The sequence below is a fragment of the Gymnoscopelus braueri genome (genome assembly GCF_963280865.1).
Source record: "Gymnoscopelus braueri genome assembly, chromosome: 21".
NCBI lineage: Eukaryota > Metazoa > Chordata > Actinopteri > Myctophiformes > Myctophidae > Gymnoscopelus > Gymnoscopelus braueri.
This window is the reverse complement of record NC_137623.1, coordinates 43,783,492-43,808,011: the sequence shown is the minus strand read 5'-3', so window position 1 is coordinate 43,808,011 and position 24,520 is coordinate 43,783,492. Positions and strand designations below refer to the sequence as shown.

At 40.5% G+C, this 24,520-nt stretch overlaps 3 protein-coding genes across 4 annotated transcripts in view; all 3 read right to left on the bottom strand.

Annotated features, from left to right (window-relative positions):
* Positions 1 to 4,745: 4,745 nt before the first annotated feature.
* LOC308076721 (B-type lectin plumieribetin-like) lies at positions 4,746 to 6,575 on the bottom strand. Its single transcript, XM_080417159.1, has 3 exons — positions 6,551 to 6,575; positions 5,950 to 6,043; positions 4,746 to 5,118 (listed from the first exon to the last, which is right to left on the bottom strand). Exons 2-3 carry the CDS (start codon positions 6,037 to 6,039, stop codon positions 4,858 to 4,860), a joined length of 351 nt encoding a protein of 116 aa, XP_080273285.1. The 5' UTR covers positions 6,040 to 6,043; positions 6,551 to 6,575; the 3' UTR covers positions 4,746 to 4,857.
* Positions 6,576 to 8,419: 1,844 nt separating this feature from the next.
* The window catches only part of LOC308076720 (B-type lectin plumieribetin-like), an 87,557-nt gene continuing 71,456 nt past the window's right edge, over positions 8,420 to 24,520 (bottom strand). Inside the window, exons 2-4 of one of the 2 annotated variants that reach the window (XM_080417158.1) lie at positions 9,937 to 9,968; positions 9,508 to 9,601; positions 8,420 to 9,100 (exon numbers count right to left, since the gene is read on the bottom strand). In XM_080417158.1, the coding sequence (XP_080273284.1) occupies positions 8,837 to 9,100; positions 9,508 to 9,597 (354 nt within the window). In that variant the 5' untranslated portion in view covers positions 9,598 to 9,601; positions 9,937 to 9,968 and the 3' untranslated portion in view covers positions 8,420 to 8,836. Of the gene's footprint in view, positions 9,101 to 9,507; positions 9,602 to 9,936; positions 10,079 to 24,520 lie in introns of those variants that run through there. The other variant, XM_080417157.1, reaches the window with a different exon arrangement.
* On the bottom strand, positions 13,000 to 24,298 carry LOC308076716 (uncharacterized protein). Its single transcript, XM_080417151.1, has 4 exons — positions 23,914 to 24,298; positions 14,683 to 14,793; positions 13,914 to 14,015; positions 13,000 to 13,300 (listed from the first exon to the last, which is right to left on the bottom strand). The coding sequence occupies exons 1-4, from the start codon at positions 24,109 to 24,111 to the stop codon at positions 13,196 to 13,198; spliced, it is 516 nt and encodes a 171-aa protein (XP_080273277.1). The 5' UTR covers positions 24,112 to 24,298; the 3' UTR covers positions 13,000 to 13,195.

Genomic DNA, 24,520 nt, shown 5'->3' with positions numbered 1-24,520 from the left:
TGTCAAAGCATGCACGGTTAAATTCATCAGAGTGAATGCACAAGGGATTATATTATGAGTTTATGGTAAGCAGTGATGAAAGAAGTACTCACGCTTTTTACTTTAAAATAAAAGTATTAATACCACAATGTAGGAATACAGGTAAAACTCTGGTGTGCAAAATTCACTTGAGTAAAAGTATAAAAGTATTGCCAATCAAAATTTCTACTTTAAATACCAAAACTAAAGCTTCTCGTTATGCAGAATGTCCCATTTCACAAGTTCAAAATGTATTAAAATCTTTTGAAAATAGCAGATCTACAAGCTCACCATCTCACCAGCTCTTTAACAGACAATACATTTTCAGGTGGATTGCCAATTTCATTCAAACAGGACATGATTTAAAGCAAGGTCAACTAAATAGGATTGAAAAGCCCATGAAAGCCTACCGGCTTGTTTCAAATGGGGTCCCCATGTACTCAATTCATAGTGACGTTAAATGACAGACAGATATACACTACTATGAACATCATATAAACAGTTTACTAATTGAAAAATAAGAACAACTAAAATATATACAGAACATTTTTTGAGAAAAAAAAGGGGGGGGTGGTTAGGTTATGACTTTTACAGGAGTAAGCCTCCTGAAGGTACTCAAATGAACCAATGGGTTCAAGTGATTAAGGCAGCCTTCTGTAGAGTTTGAGTTAGTGTGGTCTGACTTAAACTATACTGTATTTCATTTAACTCGGTTAAAGAAGGGAACAAGATAAATGCACAATGGGGAGTGTGTCTGTGTGTGGGCTTCAGTACAATGACCACCACAGCTGTCTGCTTCCACTGCCGTCCCAGGGGGGAGGGACATGGACAGATGACCACACTTCCTCCCCTTCCCTCTCCATCACCTTCACACCATCGTCACACAGCCTGGCCACCACTGGCCATGGCCATGTGGGCGTTGGGGTTCCGTATTGAACCATAGAGTGACAGGATCACGGCACAACAATATGGCCTGGCTGGCTGTTCCTCTCATACATGACCAGGTTGCAGTCAACACTGCATGCACAGGCGCCAGGCATCACTATCACAGTGACCAGCAGTGTCTGAGCACCACACCAGCTTACAGCCATAGATGACATGGTTTCCATTGTAGTATCTGGACACTGGTTACACACACTTACCCTCATTTATCAACGCGGTGCAGCCCAAATAATGGGCGTAGGGCGAGATCACCGCACCTTTCGGCATTTATCAATATATCCTGACGTGGGCTTCATCCTACCATACGCTGAGATCTCACGTCTGGTCGAGACCAGTTGTTGACGTTGGCTGCGCCCGTTTATTCCATTCTAGACCTGCGGAGCAGCATTGTCTGACTGTCTGACAGGCATCTGGACACATAATCCACTCCTAAATGTATATCTACACACTAATAATTAATCCCTGTGAAAATATAACATTTTATAAAGTAATTTAAACAAACTGCTTTAACAGTCATTCAGTTGCATTGGCTATTTTAAAATAGCAGATCTGCAAGCTCAAAAACGGGTCGCATCGCGACGTTGTGAGCTTGTAGATCTGCTATTTTCAAAATATACGAGCGCTTTTGCGTCGGGACTCGGGAGTCCCGCGGTCGGGACTGCCGACGATCTTTTCATGGACAGTGAGGTGTACAAACTTACAGTAGCTTGTCCTATGTTATGGAGTTATGTCATAGAGAGTTTTGAAGTCTACAACCTGGATGGGTTAAGGATATAAACCCGACGCTCCAATCTCTTATTAACGGGACGGACCGAAACCACTGCCGTCTCACGGGGAATATCCTACATGACTGCTTGTGCACTGCTCGGTATGGGTTAAATAAATTAATATACAAACGTATTCCATTCATGGCGATGTGATTGGTATCATAATATGTCATTCATGTAGGCTACAAGCCTACGTGACAAAGATTGTACCGCTACGGTACGGATTACAATACATGAAAAACACAGCTGGGCGGGCGTGTGTGTGTGTGTGTGTGTGTGTGTGTGTGAGGGAGAGAGAGAGAGAGAGAGAGAGAGAGAGAGGGGGGGGGGGGGCGTGTGCGTGTGCGTGTGCGTGTGCGTGTGCGTGTGCGTGTGCGTGTGCGTGTGTGGCGAGGCAGGCGGGGGAAACTCTTTCTCATTGGCTTTTGATGTCTTTGGTCGTATTCTGGTCCTTCTTCATGTCGTAAAATCGGGGCGTTTTGAGAATATTTAAGGGCGTGTTATTTAAATGACGCTAGGTTCCAGCCGTGACATTTATCAAGCCTGGGACCAAATGTAGGCTCGGATCAGCTGTGTAGGATTCGTTGATAAATGTGACTTCGACGTTGGTGTATGGCCGAATATATGGAAAAATATAAGCCGGTTTATAAGCTGCATTGATAAATGAGGGCTCTTTAGCAGAAGGCCTCACGATGTACAGAAAGTACATTCCAGCCATAGTAGAACATTGTGACCGGTACAATTAATAACTGACTCAGGCTCACTTACAAACATCTGGAGTTCATCCAAACCCCCCCATAGCAGCCTAGGTGCCTGGACCGCTACCCTAGCCGTCCGGGCCCGTTATCAGTAACCTATAGTTACATAGTACCAGCTGACCCATAAAGTACAAGAGGACTTCAATGTAACATATGGATTATCCAAGGCATACAGTATTGATTGATTGATTGATTGATTGATTGATTGATTGATTGATTGAATACTTGTATTAGTCAGAAATGTAAACAGCACGTGGTACAGTCAGACATTAAGGCTAAAAGGAACACAAAAAAGTCCTGGGGACTTGTTTCCATTGTGTTCCTATGTATTCAATTCATCAACATTGCATGCAGGCTGCAATAGACACATCATGCCACAAATATGCCTTTAGCATGCAACACCAATGTTAGGATATTACATTACTTAAATAATACATTATATGCTATAATTTTCACGAGTAACAATAAAGGGTGCTGTAGCCCCTGAGTTGTTTGTTTCATCATGACATTGATGGAATTAATACTTGTCTTTTGAAGGTGTTCTGTGAACATAACGGTAACCAAAATTTGTACTGTAACACATTTCTTGGCACAGAATATAGTATTGTAAAGTACCTTATTGGTAACATCTAACATGTGTAATATTTAATTATGGAAAGTAACTTCCAAACTGTTCCATCACTATGATCATTCAGATAGTTTTAGAACGTGGTTGCAGCTGCTTGGTGTGGGTTCATCAATTATTAAACTATATATTCTCTATGTGATTAAGGGGTCTTCAACGTTTTTCAGGCCAAGGACCCCCTAGCTGAGAGAGATGAAGCAGGGACCCCCACCACTACATAGAATTGTGTTGCAGATTAAACTTTCATAGATTTTGTAGATGGCTTCATAGACTTGTTTGACAGTACTGTCATCAGTGTTGTGTAAATTAATGTTTTTGTTGATTTTATACATGATCTTTTCTGTTAATATGTTGGATTCATGTTAATGTGTATGTTCAGACATTTAACCACTTAACCCCTCAATGAAATAAACTTGACCTTTGGCTCTGTACTTTTGCTCTTTTTTCCCTCACACCAAACCTCTTCGCCAAAAATAGGAGGCGTTGTGAGCTTGTAGATCTGCTATTTGTGGCTAATGTCTAGGATTCAAGTGGTTGAAGTGGTTAATGTAAAAAAAACAAAAAACAAGTTCCTATATCACGCAAAGATTTGGCGGCCCCCCTGTAGTAACTCTGAGGACCTCCTAGGGGTCCCGGATCCCCTGTTGAAGACCCCTGGATTAAACCATTGCTAAAGTCAAGAGAAGACCCTGGAGAAGACACAGCTTCCTGTAACTAACAACATATAGACAAACCACTGGGTGGAGCTAATACTCCTTGTGTTCACTCAGTTCACTCATCAGTCAGTGGTCTCTTGCTATAGTTCAGTCACATTCTGTGTTGATGGAAGATCCACTAGTTTCAATGACATAACATTCTTAATTTCTTAATCATTAGTCAGGGGTCTTCAACAGGGGGTCCGGGACCCCTAGGGACACTACAGGGGGTCCACCAAATCTGTGTGATAGGATTTATTTTTTACATTAACCAATGTTAACCAACCCTAGCATCCCTATTCTGAGGAGAACTTTGGCCAAAAATAGCAGATCTACAAGCTCACAACGCCTCGCAGACGTGAGGCGTTGTGAGCTTGTAGATCTGTTATTTTCGGCAAAGAGGTTTGGTGTAGAGGGGGAAAAGAGCAGACCAAGTACAGAGTGAAAGGTCAAGTTTACTGACAGTTTAAGGTTAAATGTCTGAAAACACACATTTAACATGAATCCAATATGTAGTGGGGGTCCCTGCTTCATCTCTCTCTCAGCTAAGAGGTCCTTGGCCTGAAAAACATGGTAGTATGAACTGAATATAGGCATACAGTATTCGTTCATCATTTCTCACAATCGATGACTGTTGGAAAAGAAAATGGTCACAGAGACACAAATTCACATTTGGACAAAACTGTATATTAAATCATTTGAATCAAGATATTCAAGGAGGCTTTATAGGACAAAGATTCACTTTATTTGTAATTCAACAATATTTGAACATTCTATGTTCTGACAGGCTTAAGCAGAATAAGCATTAAGCACACACACACACGCACGCACGCACACACACACACACACACACACACACACACACACACACACACACACACACACACACACACACACACACACACACACACACACACACACACACACACACACACACACACACACACACACACTGTTGATATTTTTCATTGGCAATTTTTTTTAACGTATCAAAATTACAAAACCCAAAAAATAAGAAGTTTTAATGACCGTTGGTTAACTCTTTCAGGACTTCATTTCATGCCCTGGGATTTGGCAGAACTCCAGATGTCCTTTTGTTCTCTCTGCACCAACATCGTACCGTCGTCTGTCAAGTGCATGCGGCACATGTTGGGCCTGTCCTTGGTGGAGTTGGTGTGCCACCTGGGTTCTCCATCCTTGTTGTACATGACCAGGTTGCAGTCTGCTTGCATGCACAGGCGGTGCACGTCAGACCCGGCCGTGTCTGTCGACCACATGGGCTTCCAGCCGTAGATGACAAAGTTACCGTCCTCCTGCATATAGGGACACAATCAATTAATTTTTAGATCACTGCATGATTAAATAACTTTACCATTAAATCACTGCATGAATAAAGGGATATTTCACTTTTTTTTAACCTAAAAGTTCACTAAAATTACCCCAAAGTGTCATTTTAACATCTACGCTGGCTTTTGTGAGCACCCCAGACAGTTTTCAAGTTGCTTGGTTCAGTATTTAAATATTTGATGCTCATTTTATTTGACACGCCCCCTTCCTATACAAACCAATTGCAACTTTGACCATCAAACTCTAACCGACTTCAAACTCTAACCATGTTATATTAATTGAAAACACGTGTCCTTGGTTCTGGTGACTGATATTGGCCTCCTAATGCATGAGGGGGCCTTGGTTTGTCAATTACTTTAAAAAAAAAAAAAATCTTGGAAAAAAAGAAAAAAGATTAATACTATAAAATAAAAAATAAAATAAAATGAATGATAAAAGTAAGTGAAAAAACACGGCCCCCTCACGCATTTAGAAGGACAATATCACAATGTCACAGGAACCAAGGACATGTGTTTTCAATGAATCTATCAATGGTTAAAATGGAGTTTGAAGTTACAATGGGTTTGTATAGGAAGGGGGTGTGTCAGATAAAATCTATATCAAATATCTAAATACTGAATCAAGCAACTTAAAAACGGTTTGTGGTGAAACACAAAAGCCTGAGTAGACGTTGAAATGACCCCAAACATTTTTGAAAGTGGTCACTGCCACACGTAATTTGACCACAATTTTACATACCAGTATACTTTAAAAAAAAAAGCTATACATTTATCAATATCTTATTTCACGTTACTAGCCTGAAAGACAGCTTTCCATTCCCGGTTGTTGGAAACGAGGTAGTCTCCCTTACGGAGCTCATCATTCTTGGATAGGTAGTTTCTGCTCATGATTCTGGATGAAAAGACCAACATTTGCATCAGGACCTGTACTGTATGCATCATTTACAAATCAGCTGAACATTCCATGGCAATTCAGCTGTTGTCTCACCATGAATTATGATACTCAATCAACAACATTCCTTCTCATTTTGTGGCTGTTGACAATTTTCTCACCATAATAATATTATGGTGAGAAAATTGTCAACAGACACAAAATTAAATGATACTGTATATCTTATCATCATGTATGACTCATAAGTTATCAATCACAACGGACCCCAATGGAAACAAGGCTTTCTTGGGTTTAAAATTCTCTTAGCAGACCTTGTATTGAACTGTACTTTCCTGTGCTTTTTTTTGCAAACTGCTAATAAAGTATTCAATCAATCAATCACAATTCATACCTCAATTATAAACATTGCAAAAGGGGGTTGTGTCATCATTATAGATTTTTCATCTTCAATTCCTCAGCAAAAAACCCACATCAACGAGTTAAACAGAAACGTTTCTCAGTACTTACAGGCTTTGAAGTCTTTCACCAGGCAGAGAGCTGAAAGAAGTGAGACAAAGACCCATGGACCTGTTTTTATCATCTAGGCTAGGACAGGGTGGGTGGGGAAAAGACAGTGGAGGGGGGGTTGGGGGGGCATTGAGGATGCTGTGCCAAATTTGCTCTGAACATAGCGTTCTTTGTAACCATGGTTGTTGATTCATTTAATCACTGCTTATGTGCTGGTCTTTTAGCCAGCAACTAATTAGTAACTAATTTATTTATTATAACTAATTTATTTATTATAATACTCATGCTTATTGTACGTTTCAGCTCTCTTAAATCTTCGGCTCAAATTGTCTGCAAGACAAGCTCAAAGTGTTCCTCAAGTAGGCTTTAATCAAAATCATTCATATCTTTTGGGAAGCAGTATTCCATGTAATTTTATGGATCGTATCTTATGTTTTCCTCTCTTATAAAAAGTTTGTTACTTTGTCAAAATCCATGCATCTGGTTGGGGGGCACGGACTGAGACTGTCATCCGGTAGAGGAGGATGTCTGGCTGGGCGTATTGCCAAGGGACCTGATGGGATGAACATTAGTTTAACTTTGAAAGCGTCAAATGGACCAGAATGTCCATTCTATGTACTTAGAATGTGAGGGTCCATTTGCTGCATCACGACAGACATACAGCTACAGTAACTTATAGTTTCAGTACATGGTGCCAGCTGACCAGTGACCAACTAAGTAAATGTACTCAAGTACTGTACTTAAGTAACATTTTGAGGTACTTTAACTTTACTGGAGTATTTCCAATTCTATACTTTTACTTCTACTCCACTACATCTCAGAGGCAGATATTGTGCTTTTACTACAATTATTTGAAAACTTAACGTTACTAGTTTTGAGCTTGTAGATCTGCTATTTTCAAAGGATTTTTATACATTTGAAAATGTGTGAAATGGGACATTCTGCATAAGGAGTACTTTTACTTTTGGTAATTTGGTACTTTTTGGTACTAAGTATAATTTGATGCCAATACTTTTGTACTCTTACTCAAGTAAATCTTGACTGCAGGACCTTTTCTTGCAACAAAGTATTTTTTACACTGCATTATTGATACTTTTACTTAAATAAAAACATTCCATCACTGAAGCTGACCCATAAAGTACAAGAGGATCTCAATAGAACGTGTGTTCTATTGAGAGTGAGCAATGCAAGACATCTGGCTGACAGACACATAAATCATATCATATCATGGCAGAAATATGCCTTTAGCATTCATTACCAGTGCTGTAGCCTTCTGCATTTACATACATATTACATTACATAATATTACAACGTTCAGGACTAACTTTCAGGAGTAACAACAGAGGGCGCTGCAGCTCTTATTTAATATCAATAACTTCTCTATTCCATGTAGCCCACCCTCTTCCATTCAATAGTAGGTCTAGTCCTTTTGCACTTTATTTGAGGGTATTTTGTGAAAGGAAACACAATGCAAAAAATCTGGCACAGAATGAAATATTGTAATGTACCTTATTGCTTTTATTTGAAAGTAAATAAGTAATGTGTAATAAATGACATTTTGAAATATAACTTCCCCAACACTGTTCATCACAATGGAATGTATAGATCAGGCTTTACATTAGAGCCTACTGTATACTGAGGGTTCATCAGTGATTTATTTAGTCATCACCCATCAGACAGGGTCCTAGGCTAATGTTTTAAAGCTTCTCTTAGCAAGTTAGTGAATTTATTTTACAAGTGACCAGAGCAGAAATATGCTACCTCATATCTCACAATGTTTTACTGTTGCTCAAGTGAATGGACTATTTATTGATTGGTTATTGATTTATTGATTTATTATAGCAAAAGAGAAAAACAGACACACATGACACTAATTCATATTTTGGTCACAACTGTATATTTTATTAAATTCAATGAAGATGTTCAAGGAGCACACTTTAGTACAGTATGTGACAAAGATTGACTTAATTTGGGATGAAACATATTTGGACATTCTATGTGCCTTCTGGCAGGTTTAAGCACACACGCGCGCGCGCGCGCACGCACGCACGCACGCACGCACGCACGCACGCACGCACGCACGCACGCACACACACACACACACACACACACACACACACACACACACACACACACACACACACACACACACACACACACACACACACACACACACACACACACACACACACACACACACACACACACACACACGGTTGAGATGTTTTAAAAAATTACCAAAATTACCACAGATTTTTTTTAAATGAATGCCTGTTTTTTATGACTTCATTTCATGCCCTGGGATTTGGCAGAGTTCCAGATGTCATCGCCTTCTCTCTGCACCAGCAGATTGCCGTCGTCCGTCAGATGCATGCGACACATGTTGCATTTGTCGTCCTTGGAGGAGTTGGTGTGCCACCTGGGCTTGTCGTCCTTGTTGTACATGACCAGGTTGCAGTCCGCCTGCATGCACAGGCGGTGGACGTCAGACCCGGCCGTGTCTGTCGACCACATGGGCTTCCAGCCGTAGATGACAAAGTTACCATCATCCTGCATATATAGGGACACAATGGAGTTTGAAGTTACAATGGGTTTGTTTGTATAGGAAGGGGGTGTGTCTGATCAAATGAATATCAAATATCTAATGACTGAATCAAGCTACTTAAAAACTGTCTGGGGTGTTCACATAAGCACAAGTAGGCGTTAAAATTAAAAAGTGAAATATCCCTTTAAATCACTTTACCATTAAATCACTTTATCATCACATCACTCCATTGAAAAAAACACTTAACCATTAACAAACTTGTTCATTGCCACACCCAATCTGACCATGTCCAAACATGAACACATTGTGACCACTATACCAGTAAACATACAGTACTTTTTCATTAGTAATTATTCAAAAACAATACACACACAATTTCTTATTAAAACTGCTCCAACATCAAGTTACTAACCTGAAAGATTGCTTTCCATTCCCGGTTGTTGGAAATGAGGAAGTCTCCCTTACGGAGCTCATCATTCTTGGACAGGTAGTTTCTGCTCATGATTCTGAATGAAAAGACAAACATTTGCATCATGATTTGTATGCATAATTTACACAAAAAAAAACCCACATCAAATCACAAATTAACTGAACTTTTTAGCATTTTAACTGTGTCTCACCATGAATTATGATACTCAATCAACGCCCCTTTTTCATTTTGTGGTTGTAGACAATTTTCTCACCACATATCATGTGTGACTCATAAGTTATCAATCACAATTCATCCTTCAATTAGCTATTATACATATTGCAAAAGTATCATTACATAGATTTTTGCAGCTTCAATTCCTCAGTAAAATGCACAACCACCAGTTAAAACAGAGATGTTTGCAATACTTACAGGCTGTGAAGTCTTTCTGCAGGCAGAGAGAGTGCAACAGAGCTGAAAGAAGTGAGATACAGACCCACAGGCCCCTGTTTTTATCATCTGGGATGGAGAGGGGTGGAGGAATAAAACGGGGCGGTTTTTCAGTACACAATGTACTCTCTTTGCATGTTCTTCCTTGCGTGTAGAGATTGCAGAGAGTCTGCACATCAGTTGCAGATTCTCACAGGACGAGCAAACCAAGTATCGCATTCAACATTCAACGTGTTCTCAATTTGGGAGAGTTCCCTTTTTAGGTACTTTTTAAATTCAATTTGTGCAGCATTTGACAAACAAGGGGCCGCCATTCTGGAGAGAAACCCAAATGAAAACAGACACCCTTGTTCCCCAGTCATCGTCTCCCCCACAAACACCCCCACAGTTATTCTTATTTTACATCTCCACTGAGGCCACTGCCATTGTGTGCTTGCCACCACATCACAGACCAGACTCCAGACAACTTGGACACAATATAAATGGACCTTGTTTGAATGGAAGTGGGGCAGGACGGAGTTGGCTGGGAGGTGTACAGTGATTAGAGTGTTAGAGTGGTAAAGCTTTGACCATTCATTTGGCCTTGGGCGTGCATGCGTGCGTGCGTGCGTGCATGCATTTGTGTGTGTCTGTGAGAATGCATGTGCATCATTGCATGTGCATGTGCATGTGCATGTGCATGTGCATGTGCATGTGCATGTGCATGTGCATGTGCAAGTAGTGGTGGAAAAAGTACTCAAATGTTTTACTTAAGTAAAAGTACCAATACCACATTACAGAAACACTCTGTTACAAGTAGAGGGGCCCAGTATTCAAAATGTACTTGAGTAAAAGTACAAAAGTATTGGTATCAAAATATACTTAACGTAAAAGTACTAAAATGTTTGAAAATAGCCGATCTACAAGCTCACAACACGTCGCATTGAGCTTGTAGATCGGCTATTTTCAAAAAGCTTAGGTAAAAAATAGGGCTAAAGTGGTTAATGTTTGTTTTATAATATATACATTTATATCTGCAAATTAACTAGTAATTAAAGTTTTCAAATAATTGCAGTGGAGTAAAAGTACAATATTTGCCTCTGAGATGCAGTGGAGTAGACCAACTAGAAATACTCCAGTAAAGTAAAGATACCTCAAATTTGTACTTAAGTAAATGTACTTCACACCACTGTGTGCATGTGCGTGCATGCAGGTGTGTGTGTGTGTGTGTGTGTGTGTGTGTGTGTGTGTGTGTGTGTGTGTGTGTGTGTGTGTGTGTGTGTGTGTGTGTGTGTGTGTGTGTGTGTGTGTGTGTGTTACTGTGGGGGATTATTGCTAATGCTGATTCCTGGTTCTCTGGACTGTCCCTCAGTTCCCATGGAGTCACAGTGCACGGCCCTCAGAGCGCTGCACAGGAACTTGAAGACAAAAGCAGCCAATGTCGGCCTCAGAGTGGTTACGTAACGTCCATAACTGAGAGCAGGTGTTTTTTAGACACTACACATGCAGTCACATATTTTCAGCATCACTGAAGTGTATTCATTGTATCGAATTAGGGCTGCGAGCATAACAAGTGCTTTTTGGTTTATAGACTTTTTTTTCTTTCACAAAGCCTTGGTTACATAACCTCTGGCTCTCACAGGGACCGACAGTGGTGTAAAGTAACTAAGTACATTGACTCAAGTACAATTTTGAGGTATTTGTACTTTACTTGAATATTATTTTCAGTACTTTTACTTTTACTCCACTACATCTCAGAGGCAAATGTTGTACTTTTAATCCACTACAATTATTTGAAAACTTTAGTTACTATAGTTACTTTGTAGATTTAGATTATTATTACAAAACCACTTCAGCCCATATACATTTCGGCCATTTGAAAATAGCAGATCTACAGCTCACAATGCGTTGCGATGCAATGCATGTACTGTAGTTCAGCTATTTTCAAAAGATCTTTTGTGCATTTTACACATTTGAAAACTTTGTGAAATGGGACATTCTGCTTAATGAGTACTTTCTACTTTTGGTACTTTAAGTACATTTTGATACCAATACTTTTACTCAAGTACATTTTGAATTCCGGACTTTTTCTTGTAACAGAGTATTTCTACATTGCAGTATTGATACTTTTACCTAGGTACTTTTTCCACCACTGGGGACCGACCATGGGTCTGGTCTGGTCTGGCAGCTGGGCTTGAGCGCGCAAACAAGCCTGACCGAGCTTCCTCCCCTTCGCGATCCCATTGAAAATGCATTCCCACAGAGGAGTGCTATCAGGGATTAGGGGTTGACCATGTGAATATCAAGTGTCCTGCCGTTCACTCACTCCTATTGCAGAAAGCCCAAGCTTTGCCCTGCCCTGCACCCAAATGAGGGGTAGCTATGATGAGTAACCCAAGAATGCGGCCAATAAAGGGGGGCCTGGGACCGAAGCCAAGGCCCTGTGAGTGTTCACTGTTCACGGTTCAAGTTGCATGCAGTCCTGGTGCAGCAATTACAGAAAGCAATGATGTAGTAATGCTGCGCTGGTTGCATTATGTTCTGACTTCTACATTATTTTCTTTCTCCCACGATTTTGCAACCCCATTTTTTCACCCAGTGCCAATTTTCTAAGTAATCCTGGCCGCTACACTCCCTCTGCCATGCCTGCTTCAATGCAGGAGAGCTAACAAGCCTTCTTATCACCTGACAGGGGGGAGTTTCCCCGGTAAGACATAGCGAGTGAAAGGAAACGTTAATTCAACCAGTTCCTTTCCCCTCCATCAGGCGCCCCGGCTGACCAGGGGGAGGCAGTATAGAGACCAGAATTACTGCATGTTGTTTGTGAGGGTACCTACCCTAGGGGACACGGGGAGAACATGCAAACTCCACACAGAAAGGCCCTTTCACCAACCCCACCTAGGGTATGGGCACTGATGACACGGAGGAGAGGACACGCCCCCAGCGCCCACAGCGTCCCCGGAGGGAATCGAACCCAGGACCTTCTAGCTGTGAGGCACTTCTACATTATTGAATATTGTTATATTGTTTACACAGGAGAGCAGAATATGTTCCACAAACAAAGGCTGATGATGGAAGCAACTCAGTTTATTCAGTTAATGTAAATTAGGAGCAGATGTGAATCACACACAAAACAAATTGGACTGGTGGGTGTGTCATCATATATATCACATTTGACAATTGTTAAAATGAACATTCCAGAGGTTTATAAATCTCACTGTATTTTCAGACAAACTGTGATACTGTGTAAGAAAAGCCCTCTTCATGCACGATCTAGACCCTCTAAAGCCACTGAAGCCAAAAGAGAAGGGGATCCAGTGATGTAGGTCATTTTTCTGCAATGATCTGTCCTAGCCGCCGTCATCTCCTGCAACAGCAAAGGAATCCGTCATAGTAAATTTTAGGGATGTATCAACATAAAAAAATTATACAGTATGATGTCTTAATATTTGGAAAAAATAACTAATAACTAACGCATGTGTGTCATTTTAAGATTTCTTTGGCTATAATATATATATATATATATATATATGTTTTAAAGCGAACAGTTTTATCTCCGATCTGTGCTTCTGGGGGTCCCTGGAACAACATATTCTGTTTTATGGGGGTCCGCGGGCCAAATACATATCATTTTGGGTGGTCCTTGACATTGAAAAGTTGGAGCACCACTGATATAGCAACATACTGTTAGGTACCCCCAGAAGCAAAGATTTAAGTTACAAATGTTCACTTTAAAAAAAAAATATATATACAAAGATTTGCACACATTTTCACGATTTTTCAAAAAGCCAAAGAAATCTCAAATGACACAGATGTGTTCCCGGATTGAATGGCTTAACAAGGGCTGTATTAATTGCTTCCCACTGCTTCTAATAGTTAGGATGGGTTAAATGCAGAGGACAAATGTCACATATATGTGCAAAATGTATAAATGTGACAAAAATACTCCCCTTTCCCCCTTTCAAGTGAACGACAAATACCTTGGTGAGTTTGGGTCTCTGGATGCAGTGAACGTAGGGCTTCGGGGTCGTTTCTATCTCAGCTTCAAAGGTCTTGTAGCAAACTGTGCAGTCCATCATAGGCTGTATGGAATTGAATGGAAAACATAATAGAAATCAATCAATATTCCAATAGGCAAATATTGTACTTTTTACTCCACTGCAATTAATTACTAGTAAAGCAACTTTGTAGATTTATATCATTATTACAAAACACACATTAACCAATTAAACCCTATTTCATAATCCGGCTAGTCTCTCTAAAATAGCCAATATGCAAACTCACTCAACGCTCATTGCGATGCGTTGTGAGCTTGTAGATCGGATATTTTTTATTTCGAAAAACATTAGTACTTTTACTTTGGCACTGTAAGCATATTTTGATGCCAGCACTTTTTCCCAAATAACATTTTGAATACAGGACTTTTACTTTGTAACAGAGTATTTCTGCATTGTGAACTGCTTTCACTTATCGTCTGTCAGGTGGAAACCATGTCCAAATCTGTCCCTGTTCAGGATTCAAATTCAATCAAAAGTAGCAGATCTACAGGCTCGAAACACGTCGCTTCGCTTTTGAGCTTATAGATCTGCTACTTTTGATGCATTTGTGTGACGCTGTAGTATGATCAAGTTGGGTGTTAATTTACGAACAAAACACAAAAAGTTTGCCCGATGGCAACGTTATAATAAGTACAAAAATCTGAGTGCTTTTCCCGCTTCGACCTGTGACTTCTATAAAAGACCAACTCACTCTGTCATCCCTGAACGGACATCTCTGAGGGCCGGACACAGATGTTCCTTTGGCACATTTGGTGGGTTTCAGGAGAAAGTTGTGGTAGATGTACTTCACCTGGAACCCAGACTGCAAGACAACAGAGAAGATGTTAATAATAATAATGCATTTTATTTATAATATAAATAATAAATAAGAGAGAGAGAGAGAGAGAGAGAGTGCAATATACATTTTATATTTTTATATTTGGCTTTACAACAAATCTCAAAGTGCTACAGCTACAGATACAAAAAAATCATAAAAAAAAACACATCTAAAAAAGGAGGGTTTTAAAATCAATTAAAAACACGGGGGGGGGGAACCTAGGGGGGTAAAAACCAGAATAGCTAACTGAATGCTTTATTAAAAAGGAAAGTCTTCTTGTCTCTTGAAAGCATCAACAGACTGTGGAGCTTGTAGCTGGTCCGGGAGTGAGCATTATGAGTTGTACAGCATTAAGGGAAACTTTGTCATACCTCCTGGTCAGTGGTGTTGATATACTTTCCCCATTTTCAACCGTTTTATTATTTTGACACTTGCTTTGGCAATGTAAACGTATGTTTTCTCATGCCAATAAAGCTCCTCTGAATTTGACATGCAGCCAGGGCTGCATATCAAATGTTAATTTGCGTAGTGTTTGACATGCAAATCGCCATGGCACTAATGGCAGTATTTTTTGTTGGAAGGTGAGAATGGTCTGTGTGTGCGTGTGTCTCTCTCTCTCTTGCCATAAATGGTAAATGGTGCAATTTTATAGCACTTTTATCCAAAGCGCTTTACATAGATTGTGAATAACATTCACCCATTCACACACCAATGGCGGAGGAAACCATGTAAGGCAGCAACCTGCTCCTCGGGAGTAACTAGGGGTTCAGCGTCTTGCCCAAGGACACTTCGGCACTAACTCTGGGGGAGATTGAACTGGGAACCTCACGGTTGCCACCCTGCCGCTTTACCGGCCATTCTACCCCCGAGCCACTGCCGCCCCTGCCAAGTCATTTTGTTTCTGGAGCACACACCCCCAAAAAAACTCTCTCATCAGTGAGAGTGGGTACATTTTTACTGTCGCTTAACTCCCTTTATGTAGGCTATATTATGTCTGGATAAACTCCAGTCCCACACACCAAACTCCCAAAATGCGCCAGAATACTGGAAATCTACTCTGTTAAAAAATAATCTGGGGAGGGGGACCCCAGATCCCCCCGCTTGAGGGCAGGGGCAATGACCCTGAGCCGCAGCCAGGGGCCTCATACTACAGTTCGCATAGGGCCTCCAGATCCCTAAGTCCGTGACAACAGCACACCATTGAGAGACTGCTCTTGTTAAGGTATTCAATTATATCCACTCAAACACAGACAGTGGCAGAAGTTCAGACTTACTGTAGCTTTTTCGTCTATTAAGGATGAGGTGGCAGGCTTTGGCACGTTTCATTGTATCAACGAACGTGCACGTTCGTTGATACAACATTTACCAGCTAAAATGACACACCGTTTATCTATATAATCAAAATCATTATAGTGTGCAGTAGGTGAAGAAATAATAAAATGAGGTCACAGTGTAAAAGAACATGTGCATGTTTGTTTGTATGCATGTATGCATGTATGCATGTATGCATGTACAGTATGCATGTACAGGGCGGCTGTGGCTCAGGGGTAGAGTGGCCGGTAGAGCCCAGTTCAATCCCGGGCTCCCCCAGAGTTAGTGTTGAAGTGTCCTTGAGCAAGACACTGAACCCCTAATTGCTCCCGATGAGCAGGTTGGTGCCTTACATGGTTTCCTCCGCCATCGGTGTATGAATGTGTGTGTGAATGGGTGAATGCACAATCTATGTAAAGCAAGCGCTATATAAATGCACCATTTATGTAAGTAAGTACAGTAGTCATATTGTTGTCACATTGTTACAGCTAAAGTAGAGATACAGTTACACATGGCCCGACAGCCAGCAGAGGTTGCCATGGTTTCCTATAAAGATAAGAGAAACATCAACTATATCAATTCAGCAGGAAGGCTCTAAGAAACACCTACTAGTGGTCTGACCTCTCCTGAAGCATTATATACAACTTGGACTAGAGATTAGAGTTTTTAATGGGCCTGGCACTAGCAAGCTCACATTAGTTAATAGTACATTTCCACAACAGGCATCATCACTAAGTCTTTTTTTCAGAGGTAAATGAGGAACCCTCTGTTTAGCACCACCTAAAATCTTGTTTAATCTCGTCAAAGGATGAGTGTTTGGCACCACAATGACAGTGAAGAATGAAGACTGACGTGACCTGACCTTAGGATGCTCCAATTCAGCTTTTACAAAGGTTCCAACAAGTTAGGCTACACCCAATCCCATGGGAACCCATTCGGTAAAAATGAATTGAAAAATGAAAATGTCTTTAGGGATTTGGCCACACAAAGAAATGTATTGTGCTCCCTCAAAGTAGCTTTATGATTCTTTTAATTAAAAACGTTTTGATACGCTGTCTTCATCAGGGGTATCTGCTACTAGGAATTAGCTTTTGGTCCAATGTGCTTTGAAAGAGAGAGAGAGGGATAGAGGCCCCAGAATGGAGCCTTGGGGAACGCTGCATGTAATTTTTCTCTGCTCAGATACGTTATTACTAGGGATGCACCGATATGGAAATTCTTGGCCAATACCGATGTTTAAAATAACAATTTCTGCTGTTGCTTCCCAACAACAGATAAATATCGGCGACTGCCATCGGTGAAAGTCAACTTTATTTGATACCAGCAAATATGCCGATATGTGACCGATATACGTGTATCGATGCACCCCTAGTTATTACCAGAGACGACACAAAGTAGTCTCTGTCCTTTATGTATCATTCAAATCAATGTATTACTGTGCCAGAAAGCCACACCCAGTGTTCCAGACAGTCTATGTTGTGATGGACCCTGTCAAATGCAGCACTGAGATCCGGTAATACTACAGTAGCTCCAGTAAGACTGGACTTCTGCCACTGTCTGTGTTTGAGTGGATATAACTGAAGACGTTAACAAGAGCAGTCTCTCAGTGGTGTGCTGCTGTTGTTGAAATCCTGACCGGAAGACATCAAAGCAGCTGTTTAGCGCTTTGTGCATTATCAAGGACCCCCCCAGCAATGGACTGAGTGTGTGCCATGTGGTCAGGCAAACTCCTACGCTGCCACAAAGACGCCATACAGAGACTCGGATATAGGTTTTTTCCCTCAAGCTATCAGAGTTCTGAACAAGAAGACAACTGTCTTTATAACCACATAAACCCTAGCATCCCTATTATGATGCAAACATTCTGAGAAATTAATCTATCATTGGCTCGGGAACTGTTGGCTCCCAAGGCAATAAATTACTAGATTTGAAGGGAGGGTTTATTTTTTCCCCACATTTTTTTTACCTTTTAGCAAGAGATTGGATGTGGGTGGGTCATAGCGTTTTGTATTTGTTTCAAGAATATTTGTACAATAACTATTGTACAAATGGGGGGGGGGGGGGGTGAATGGGTGAATGTAAAGCACTTTGGATAAAAGCGCTATATAAATGCACCATTTACCATTTATAGTGCTGATCAGAGCAATGGTCATGGAGCTATGGCCATTTGAAGTGTTAAACACTGCTGAAACACTGCTATAGTGTAGCCCTATATGTGTCCAATTTATTTTTTTATTTTTTGGTGTGACTACTCTCATTCCAGACCCCTCAACTGTGTTTGTGGCAAGTTTGTAACGGACTGGAGAAACAGAGAACCCCTTGGGGCCCCTAGCTGGGCTTTTGGGGGGACCCCTGGTGTCACTATTCTCATGTCAGACTCCTGCACAGTGTTTGTGTCACGTCTGGTGCAGATTAGAGCATCATCGGTGCACGGTGCACCTGTGGCCCCTCTCGTGTGACTGTTGTCATGGCAGCAGGCCCCTGAACAGTGTGCCAAGTTTGGTGCGGATTGGAGCAACAGTGTGCTTGTGGCCCCTGCTGTGACTACTCTCATGCCACACCCCTGAACAGTGTTTGTCTCAAGTTTGGTGCGGATTAGAGCCTCAGTACACCTATGACCCCTTGTGGCCCCCTAGTGGCCCCTGGTGTGATTGCACCATGATGCAGTCCGAACCGATATCAAGACTGTTGATTGGTGGCCATGATATTCAGTTCAGTGGTTGAAAAAGTACTCACATTTTTTACTTAAGTAAAAGTATCAATACTGCAATGTAGAAATACTATGATACAAGTAAAAGTCCGGAATAAAAAAAAAATCTTGAGTAAAAATACAAAAGTATTGGTATCAAAATGTACTTAAAGTACCAAAAGTAGAAAGTACTCACTATGCAGAATGTCCCATTTCACAGCTTTTCAAATGTATAAAAAATCTTTTGAAAATAGCAGATCTACAAGCTCACAATACGTCGCATTGAGACGCATTGTGAACTGCTTTTTTTGTGAACTTTGTTTTACATTTTGGCCATATTTTCAAATGGCCAAAATGTATATATAGGGAAGTGGTTAATGTATGTTTTGTAATAATGACAAAAATCGACAAAGTAATAGGCTCTATGCACAGCAGCCATATTGGGAATGAATTGGGCCCCTTCCTTACTTCCTTCACAGGTGTTCACCAATGATACTAATGAAGGCTCTGTTCCATTTAGTGTGGCATAGTGGTTGTCTTATTTTCAAGGACACCCATAACTCTGAGAGTGTACAAATGGAACCAAATGGACACTTACGGGTCCATTTGGTTCCATTTGTACACTCTCAGAGTTACACACCCACCATAAGGGGCCATTTGGGAACCAAAATGGAGTGTTTCTAGTGAGCCAACATGCACGATATCAGCACCCTGACCAGAATGGAACAGGGCCTTCATTAGTATCATTGGTAACACCTGTGAAGGAAGTAAGAAGAGGCCCAATTTCTTTCCAATATGGCTGCTTTGCATAGAGCCTATTGTTTTCAAATCATTGTAGTGCAGTAAAAGTACAATATTTGCCTCTGAGATGTAGTGGAGTAGAAGTAAAAGTATTGAAAATTGGAAATACTCCAGTAAAGTAAAAGTACCTCAAAATTGTACTTGAGTACATGTACTTACAGTACATGCTCTTAAGGCTAGTGCAGTTCCGTGCTAGCCTCGCGTGGCCAGACAATATCACACGACACACTGCGTGGATATTAGTCTGGTCCCTATCAACGATAGATTTTTTTCCAAGGGGCGGTTACAAAAAGATCCAAACGGACTCTATTGGTTAGACCTAAACCAATCAGAGCGGTGCTTCCTTGTTCACAAACCAATCAGAGCAGTGCTTCCTTGTACGTCATTGCTCCAAATAAGGTGATAAGCCCGCCCACATTTGGATACTGGGCCCTGGTTGGTTCCGCACAACTGCGGAGGGAGAGAAATGGAATCTCTATGGAGGGGGGCCAGACCTAATCTGCCGAGGGCTAAAGTGCGATGCAATTTTGCAAAGGCAGATTCGTCTGGAACCAGGCTAGTTCCGTGCCAAAATGTTCTAATAAAGTTTTGCACGACACTAGATGCACAAGTGGCCTGGTGGTTTACAGATTGTATAGTTTTGTCTCCCAGCATGCATAGAGCAGAGTAACACGCCCAGGACGCTTTGTTTAATGAAAATGATTGCTGACCGCGTTTGCGTCAAGATTGTTGCTACTTATTTAGATACTATTCAGGGAATGCTCTCCAGTGGCCAGAGTGTAATTTGCTTCCAACCTCTCTGAGATATTTGACATTACAGTGCCTCCCTTTGCCTGTTATCAGCAGTTTATCACGTTATCAAGTTTTCCAGAAAACCCTTAGGATTTAGAAAATGTATTCTCAAAAATAGCAGACGGACTGTACATCTGCTATTCTGGATGATTCCACGTGGTTCACTTTGGCCTGTGGCGCGTTGTGTGTAGATCGTCTCTTTTCGGGGCAAAGATATATAGAATAGAGCGAAAACAGGAGGGGGCCTAGTATAGAACCCTTGGGAATCCGGTCAGCTATAGTATTTTGAAAACTACTACTGTATGCTGCTTGTTTTGTCTGCAATTACTGCATTACTCTGATATAGCAGTTGAGACGAATTTGTACTGGAAAAGTACATTTCGAATGTTGACAACAATGTACTGTATAGGGACGTTCTTTAATGTTTACTGAATATGGACAAAACAAGCACGATATCTAAAAAATAAAGCAATTTTTGGAAAAGACTTTTGGTAGCCTACTTTAAAAGTAGGGTAAGTGATATATATACAGAATATAGTACATTTTCAGGTAGGTGACAAAATGTAAGCCAATCAGGAGAGAGCACTGAAAATGCATTTTCTGTTTAATAAAGAACTGGAGAGACATGGAGATTCCTTTTACTGAACAAACACTCTATAGCAATGAGTACTATCAGAATATAGAGCTATTTAACACTTATTTTTAACCAAAGTAAATCACTTACCCTATCTTTAAATATTTTTAAAGATTTATTGGGGGTCTCTTTATGGCTTTATTTTACAGAGGGATAGGGAAAGTAGGCCGACAGGAAATGGGGAGAGAGATGGGGGGGATCGGGAGTCGAACCCGCGACACGCCGCCAGGGTGCCTGGACCGTCACGCTACGGCCCAGGCCACTTTAAGTTTTCAAATTTTGATGCCAACACTTTTGTACGTTTACTCAAGTACATTTTACATACCAGACTTTTACTCACAGAGTATTTCTAGATTGTGGTATTGATACTTTTACTTCAGTGAAAAATGTCAGAAATTCTTCACGTCACTTATTTAGTCGTTATTTACTGTGGGGAACGTGTTGTGGGATTTAAGTTTGATAGATGTTGTTGGTTTGTTGCTTGTTCAGCCATTTATTTTTGATGGATTATTTTAGCGGTTACCCCATGACTGACATGGATAATTGCAGCGAGCAGCACACCCTTTCCCGTATGAATATAAAAGTTAAATAAATGACTAACCACTGGAGACACTCTGATGAGCACCATTTCATAAACGGATGGATTAATCCCGAGTCATCATGACTCATCAGATCATGCATCTCTTCATTAGACTCAGTTATTTAGAGAAATACAAAGAACAAAAGATGGAAAGATACTGTAGATTTGTTGAGAAAGATGTAGGTAGAATATAATGTACAGTCATTACACCTCTACGCCACATGATGGTGGTATAGAATGCAGTGGTGTAAAGTAACTAAGTACATTTACTCAAGTACTGTACTTAAGTACAATTTTGAGGTATTTTTTACTTTACTGGGGTATTTCCAGTTCTAAGTACTTTTACTTCTACTCCATTACATCTCAGAGGCAAATATTATACTTTTACTCCACTACAATTATTTGAAAACTTTAGTTACTTTGTAGATTTGGATTATTATTACAAAACATACATTAACCACTTCAGCCCTATTACCTATATACATTTCGTCCATTTGAAAATAGCCGATCTACAAGCTCACAATGCATCACGATGCGACGCATTGTGAGCTTGTAGATCTGCTATTTTCAAAAGATTTTTATACATGTTATACATTTGAAAACTTGTGAAATGGGACATTCTGCACAATGAGTACTTTCTAATCTATATGTTAGAAAGTATAAATATGTTGTTCCAGGGACCCCCAGAAGCATAACCTGACTCAGCCAGATGAGGGCGGTACTGGCTGTGAAACAAAATGTATCCAAGCTTCTTCCATTTGGCAGAGTCAGGTTACCAGATGGCATGCACACATCTGAGTTAAAAATGTTTGCTTTAAAACAAAGATATTTTCAAAGATTTGCAAAATGTTCAAGATTTTTGAATAACCCAAAGAAATCTGGGTGATGACACAGATGCGTTCCCGCTCTTAATGGGTTAATGACCCTAACCCTTGAATTATCATCTAGATTACATTTTGCCCATATTGCTGATGGTAACCTCATGTCACCTCATGGCTGAACTGCTGCTGGACCTTTGGAAAGCCTGGTTTTAATTCTGAACCAGTATGATTCGGTCTAGAGCCCGCCAACCGTATCCGGACATTTGCACACACACACTATGCATGCACCATTTTCCTATTGGCTCTAGAGATCAGGCCTTTTTCATCAAGGTCAGACCTGATGAAGACCCATAGGGTCAAAATGTTGTACCTACTTTAATAGATTTTCAGGGAGCTGATATACAGTGTGCGGACTTCCACTCTCTCTTCTAAATGTACAGTACGTATTTTAGTTCAGCACCTGTGAATGTTTTGGGGGATGTGTGTGCTTCCCTCTGAACTCGGAATCTAAACATGTGACCTAAAGAGCCACGCCCCCATGTAGAGCCACGCCCCCCCATGTAGATCAAACATGCAATGAAATTTAGAGTCTGTGCAGATGTTTGCACAGCAACTATCCTGAGAAAGACAGACTTAAAGTTGTCAAAACATTGGTGAGTAAAATTATCTAAATGGAGCTATATTGAGTGTGCCGTATTCTTCCCTATTTGAGGGCCATCATGTATATCAGATTAAATGTTAACATTTCTGTTCAACAGTCTACTTTTAACAGTGAGAATAAAATATATATAGCCGCCCAAATAAAATAGCCGATCTACAAGCTCACAATGTGTTGCAGTGTTATGTGATATACTCAAATTTTTTACTTAAGTAAAAGCATCAATACTACAATGTAAAATCTCGTAAAAGTTTGGTTTTAAAAATGTACTTAAGTAAAAGTACAAAAGTATTGGTATCAACATATACTAAAAGAACCAAAAGTAAAAGTACTCATTATGCAGAAGGTCAAGTTTTCAAATGTATAAAAATCCTTTGAAAATAGCAGATCTACAAGCTCACAACGCGTCGCATCACGACGTGTTGGTGAGTAATAATAGGTGAGTATAGGTCTGAAGTGGTTTTGAATAGGAGTAATAGGTGAGTAATAGGTGAGTATAGGTCTGAAGTGGTTTTGTAATAATAATCAAAATCTACAAAGTAACTAGCAAATAAAGTTTTCAAATAATTATAGTGGAGTAAATATTTGCTCTGAGATGTAGCGGAGTAGAAGTAAAAGTATTGAAAATTGGAAGTACAGTAACAAAAATACATCAAAATTGTACTTAAGTACAGTACTGGAGTAAATGTACTTAGTTACTTTCCACCGCTGCCATTACCATACCTGCAATATTATCCACAGGTCAATACAGTATGGGATAATACAGCATTCTAATAAAACGTTTCCTCGAATACATACATACATACAAATAAATTCTACCTCAATCTCTAACTTCTGTACAGTCTTGAAGAAGAGGAAGTGGAGCCGGACCGTAGCGTAGGAGCCCAGTTCTTTCAGGACCAGATCCACTCCTTTCCGGTAGTCACCAGGGAGCTGATTATACGCCTCCTGATGTGCCTCTGTAGAGTACAGTAGAGCTCCGGCACCGAGCAGCAACAACAGCACAGCAGCAGCCATCTTCCTTGAACTTGTGCCTGGTCTGAAAGAGCAGCCAAAATGAAGGTGAAGGGGGTTTGTGCTACGGACACCCACCCTCTCCTCTCTCCCACTGACTCACTGCGATAAACATTAAACATGTGCAAACATGTACAAACATCAAAGTAACTACTTCACAACAACCAAAAGCAAAAGCACTTTGCACCAATGGCTCTCACTGTTTACTGTAACCTCGTTTCTCTTGGCTTTCTTACAAATACCTTCAGGGCCCCGATGTCCCCAAACAGACCAACCCACCCCTCATTTAAAACAAAACAGATTCTCAACTGGGAATTGCACAGGAAACGCTGGAGTTTCCCAGAAACTGAATTAAATAAAACCCACAGGGTTATTGTTTTAATGAAGACTTGGATTGGATGTGATCCTTGGA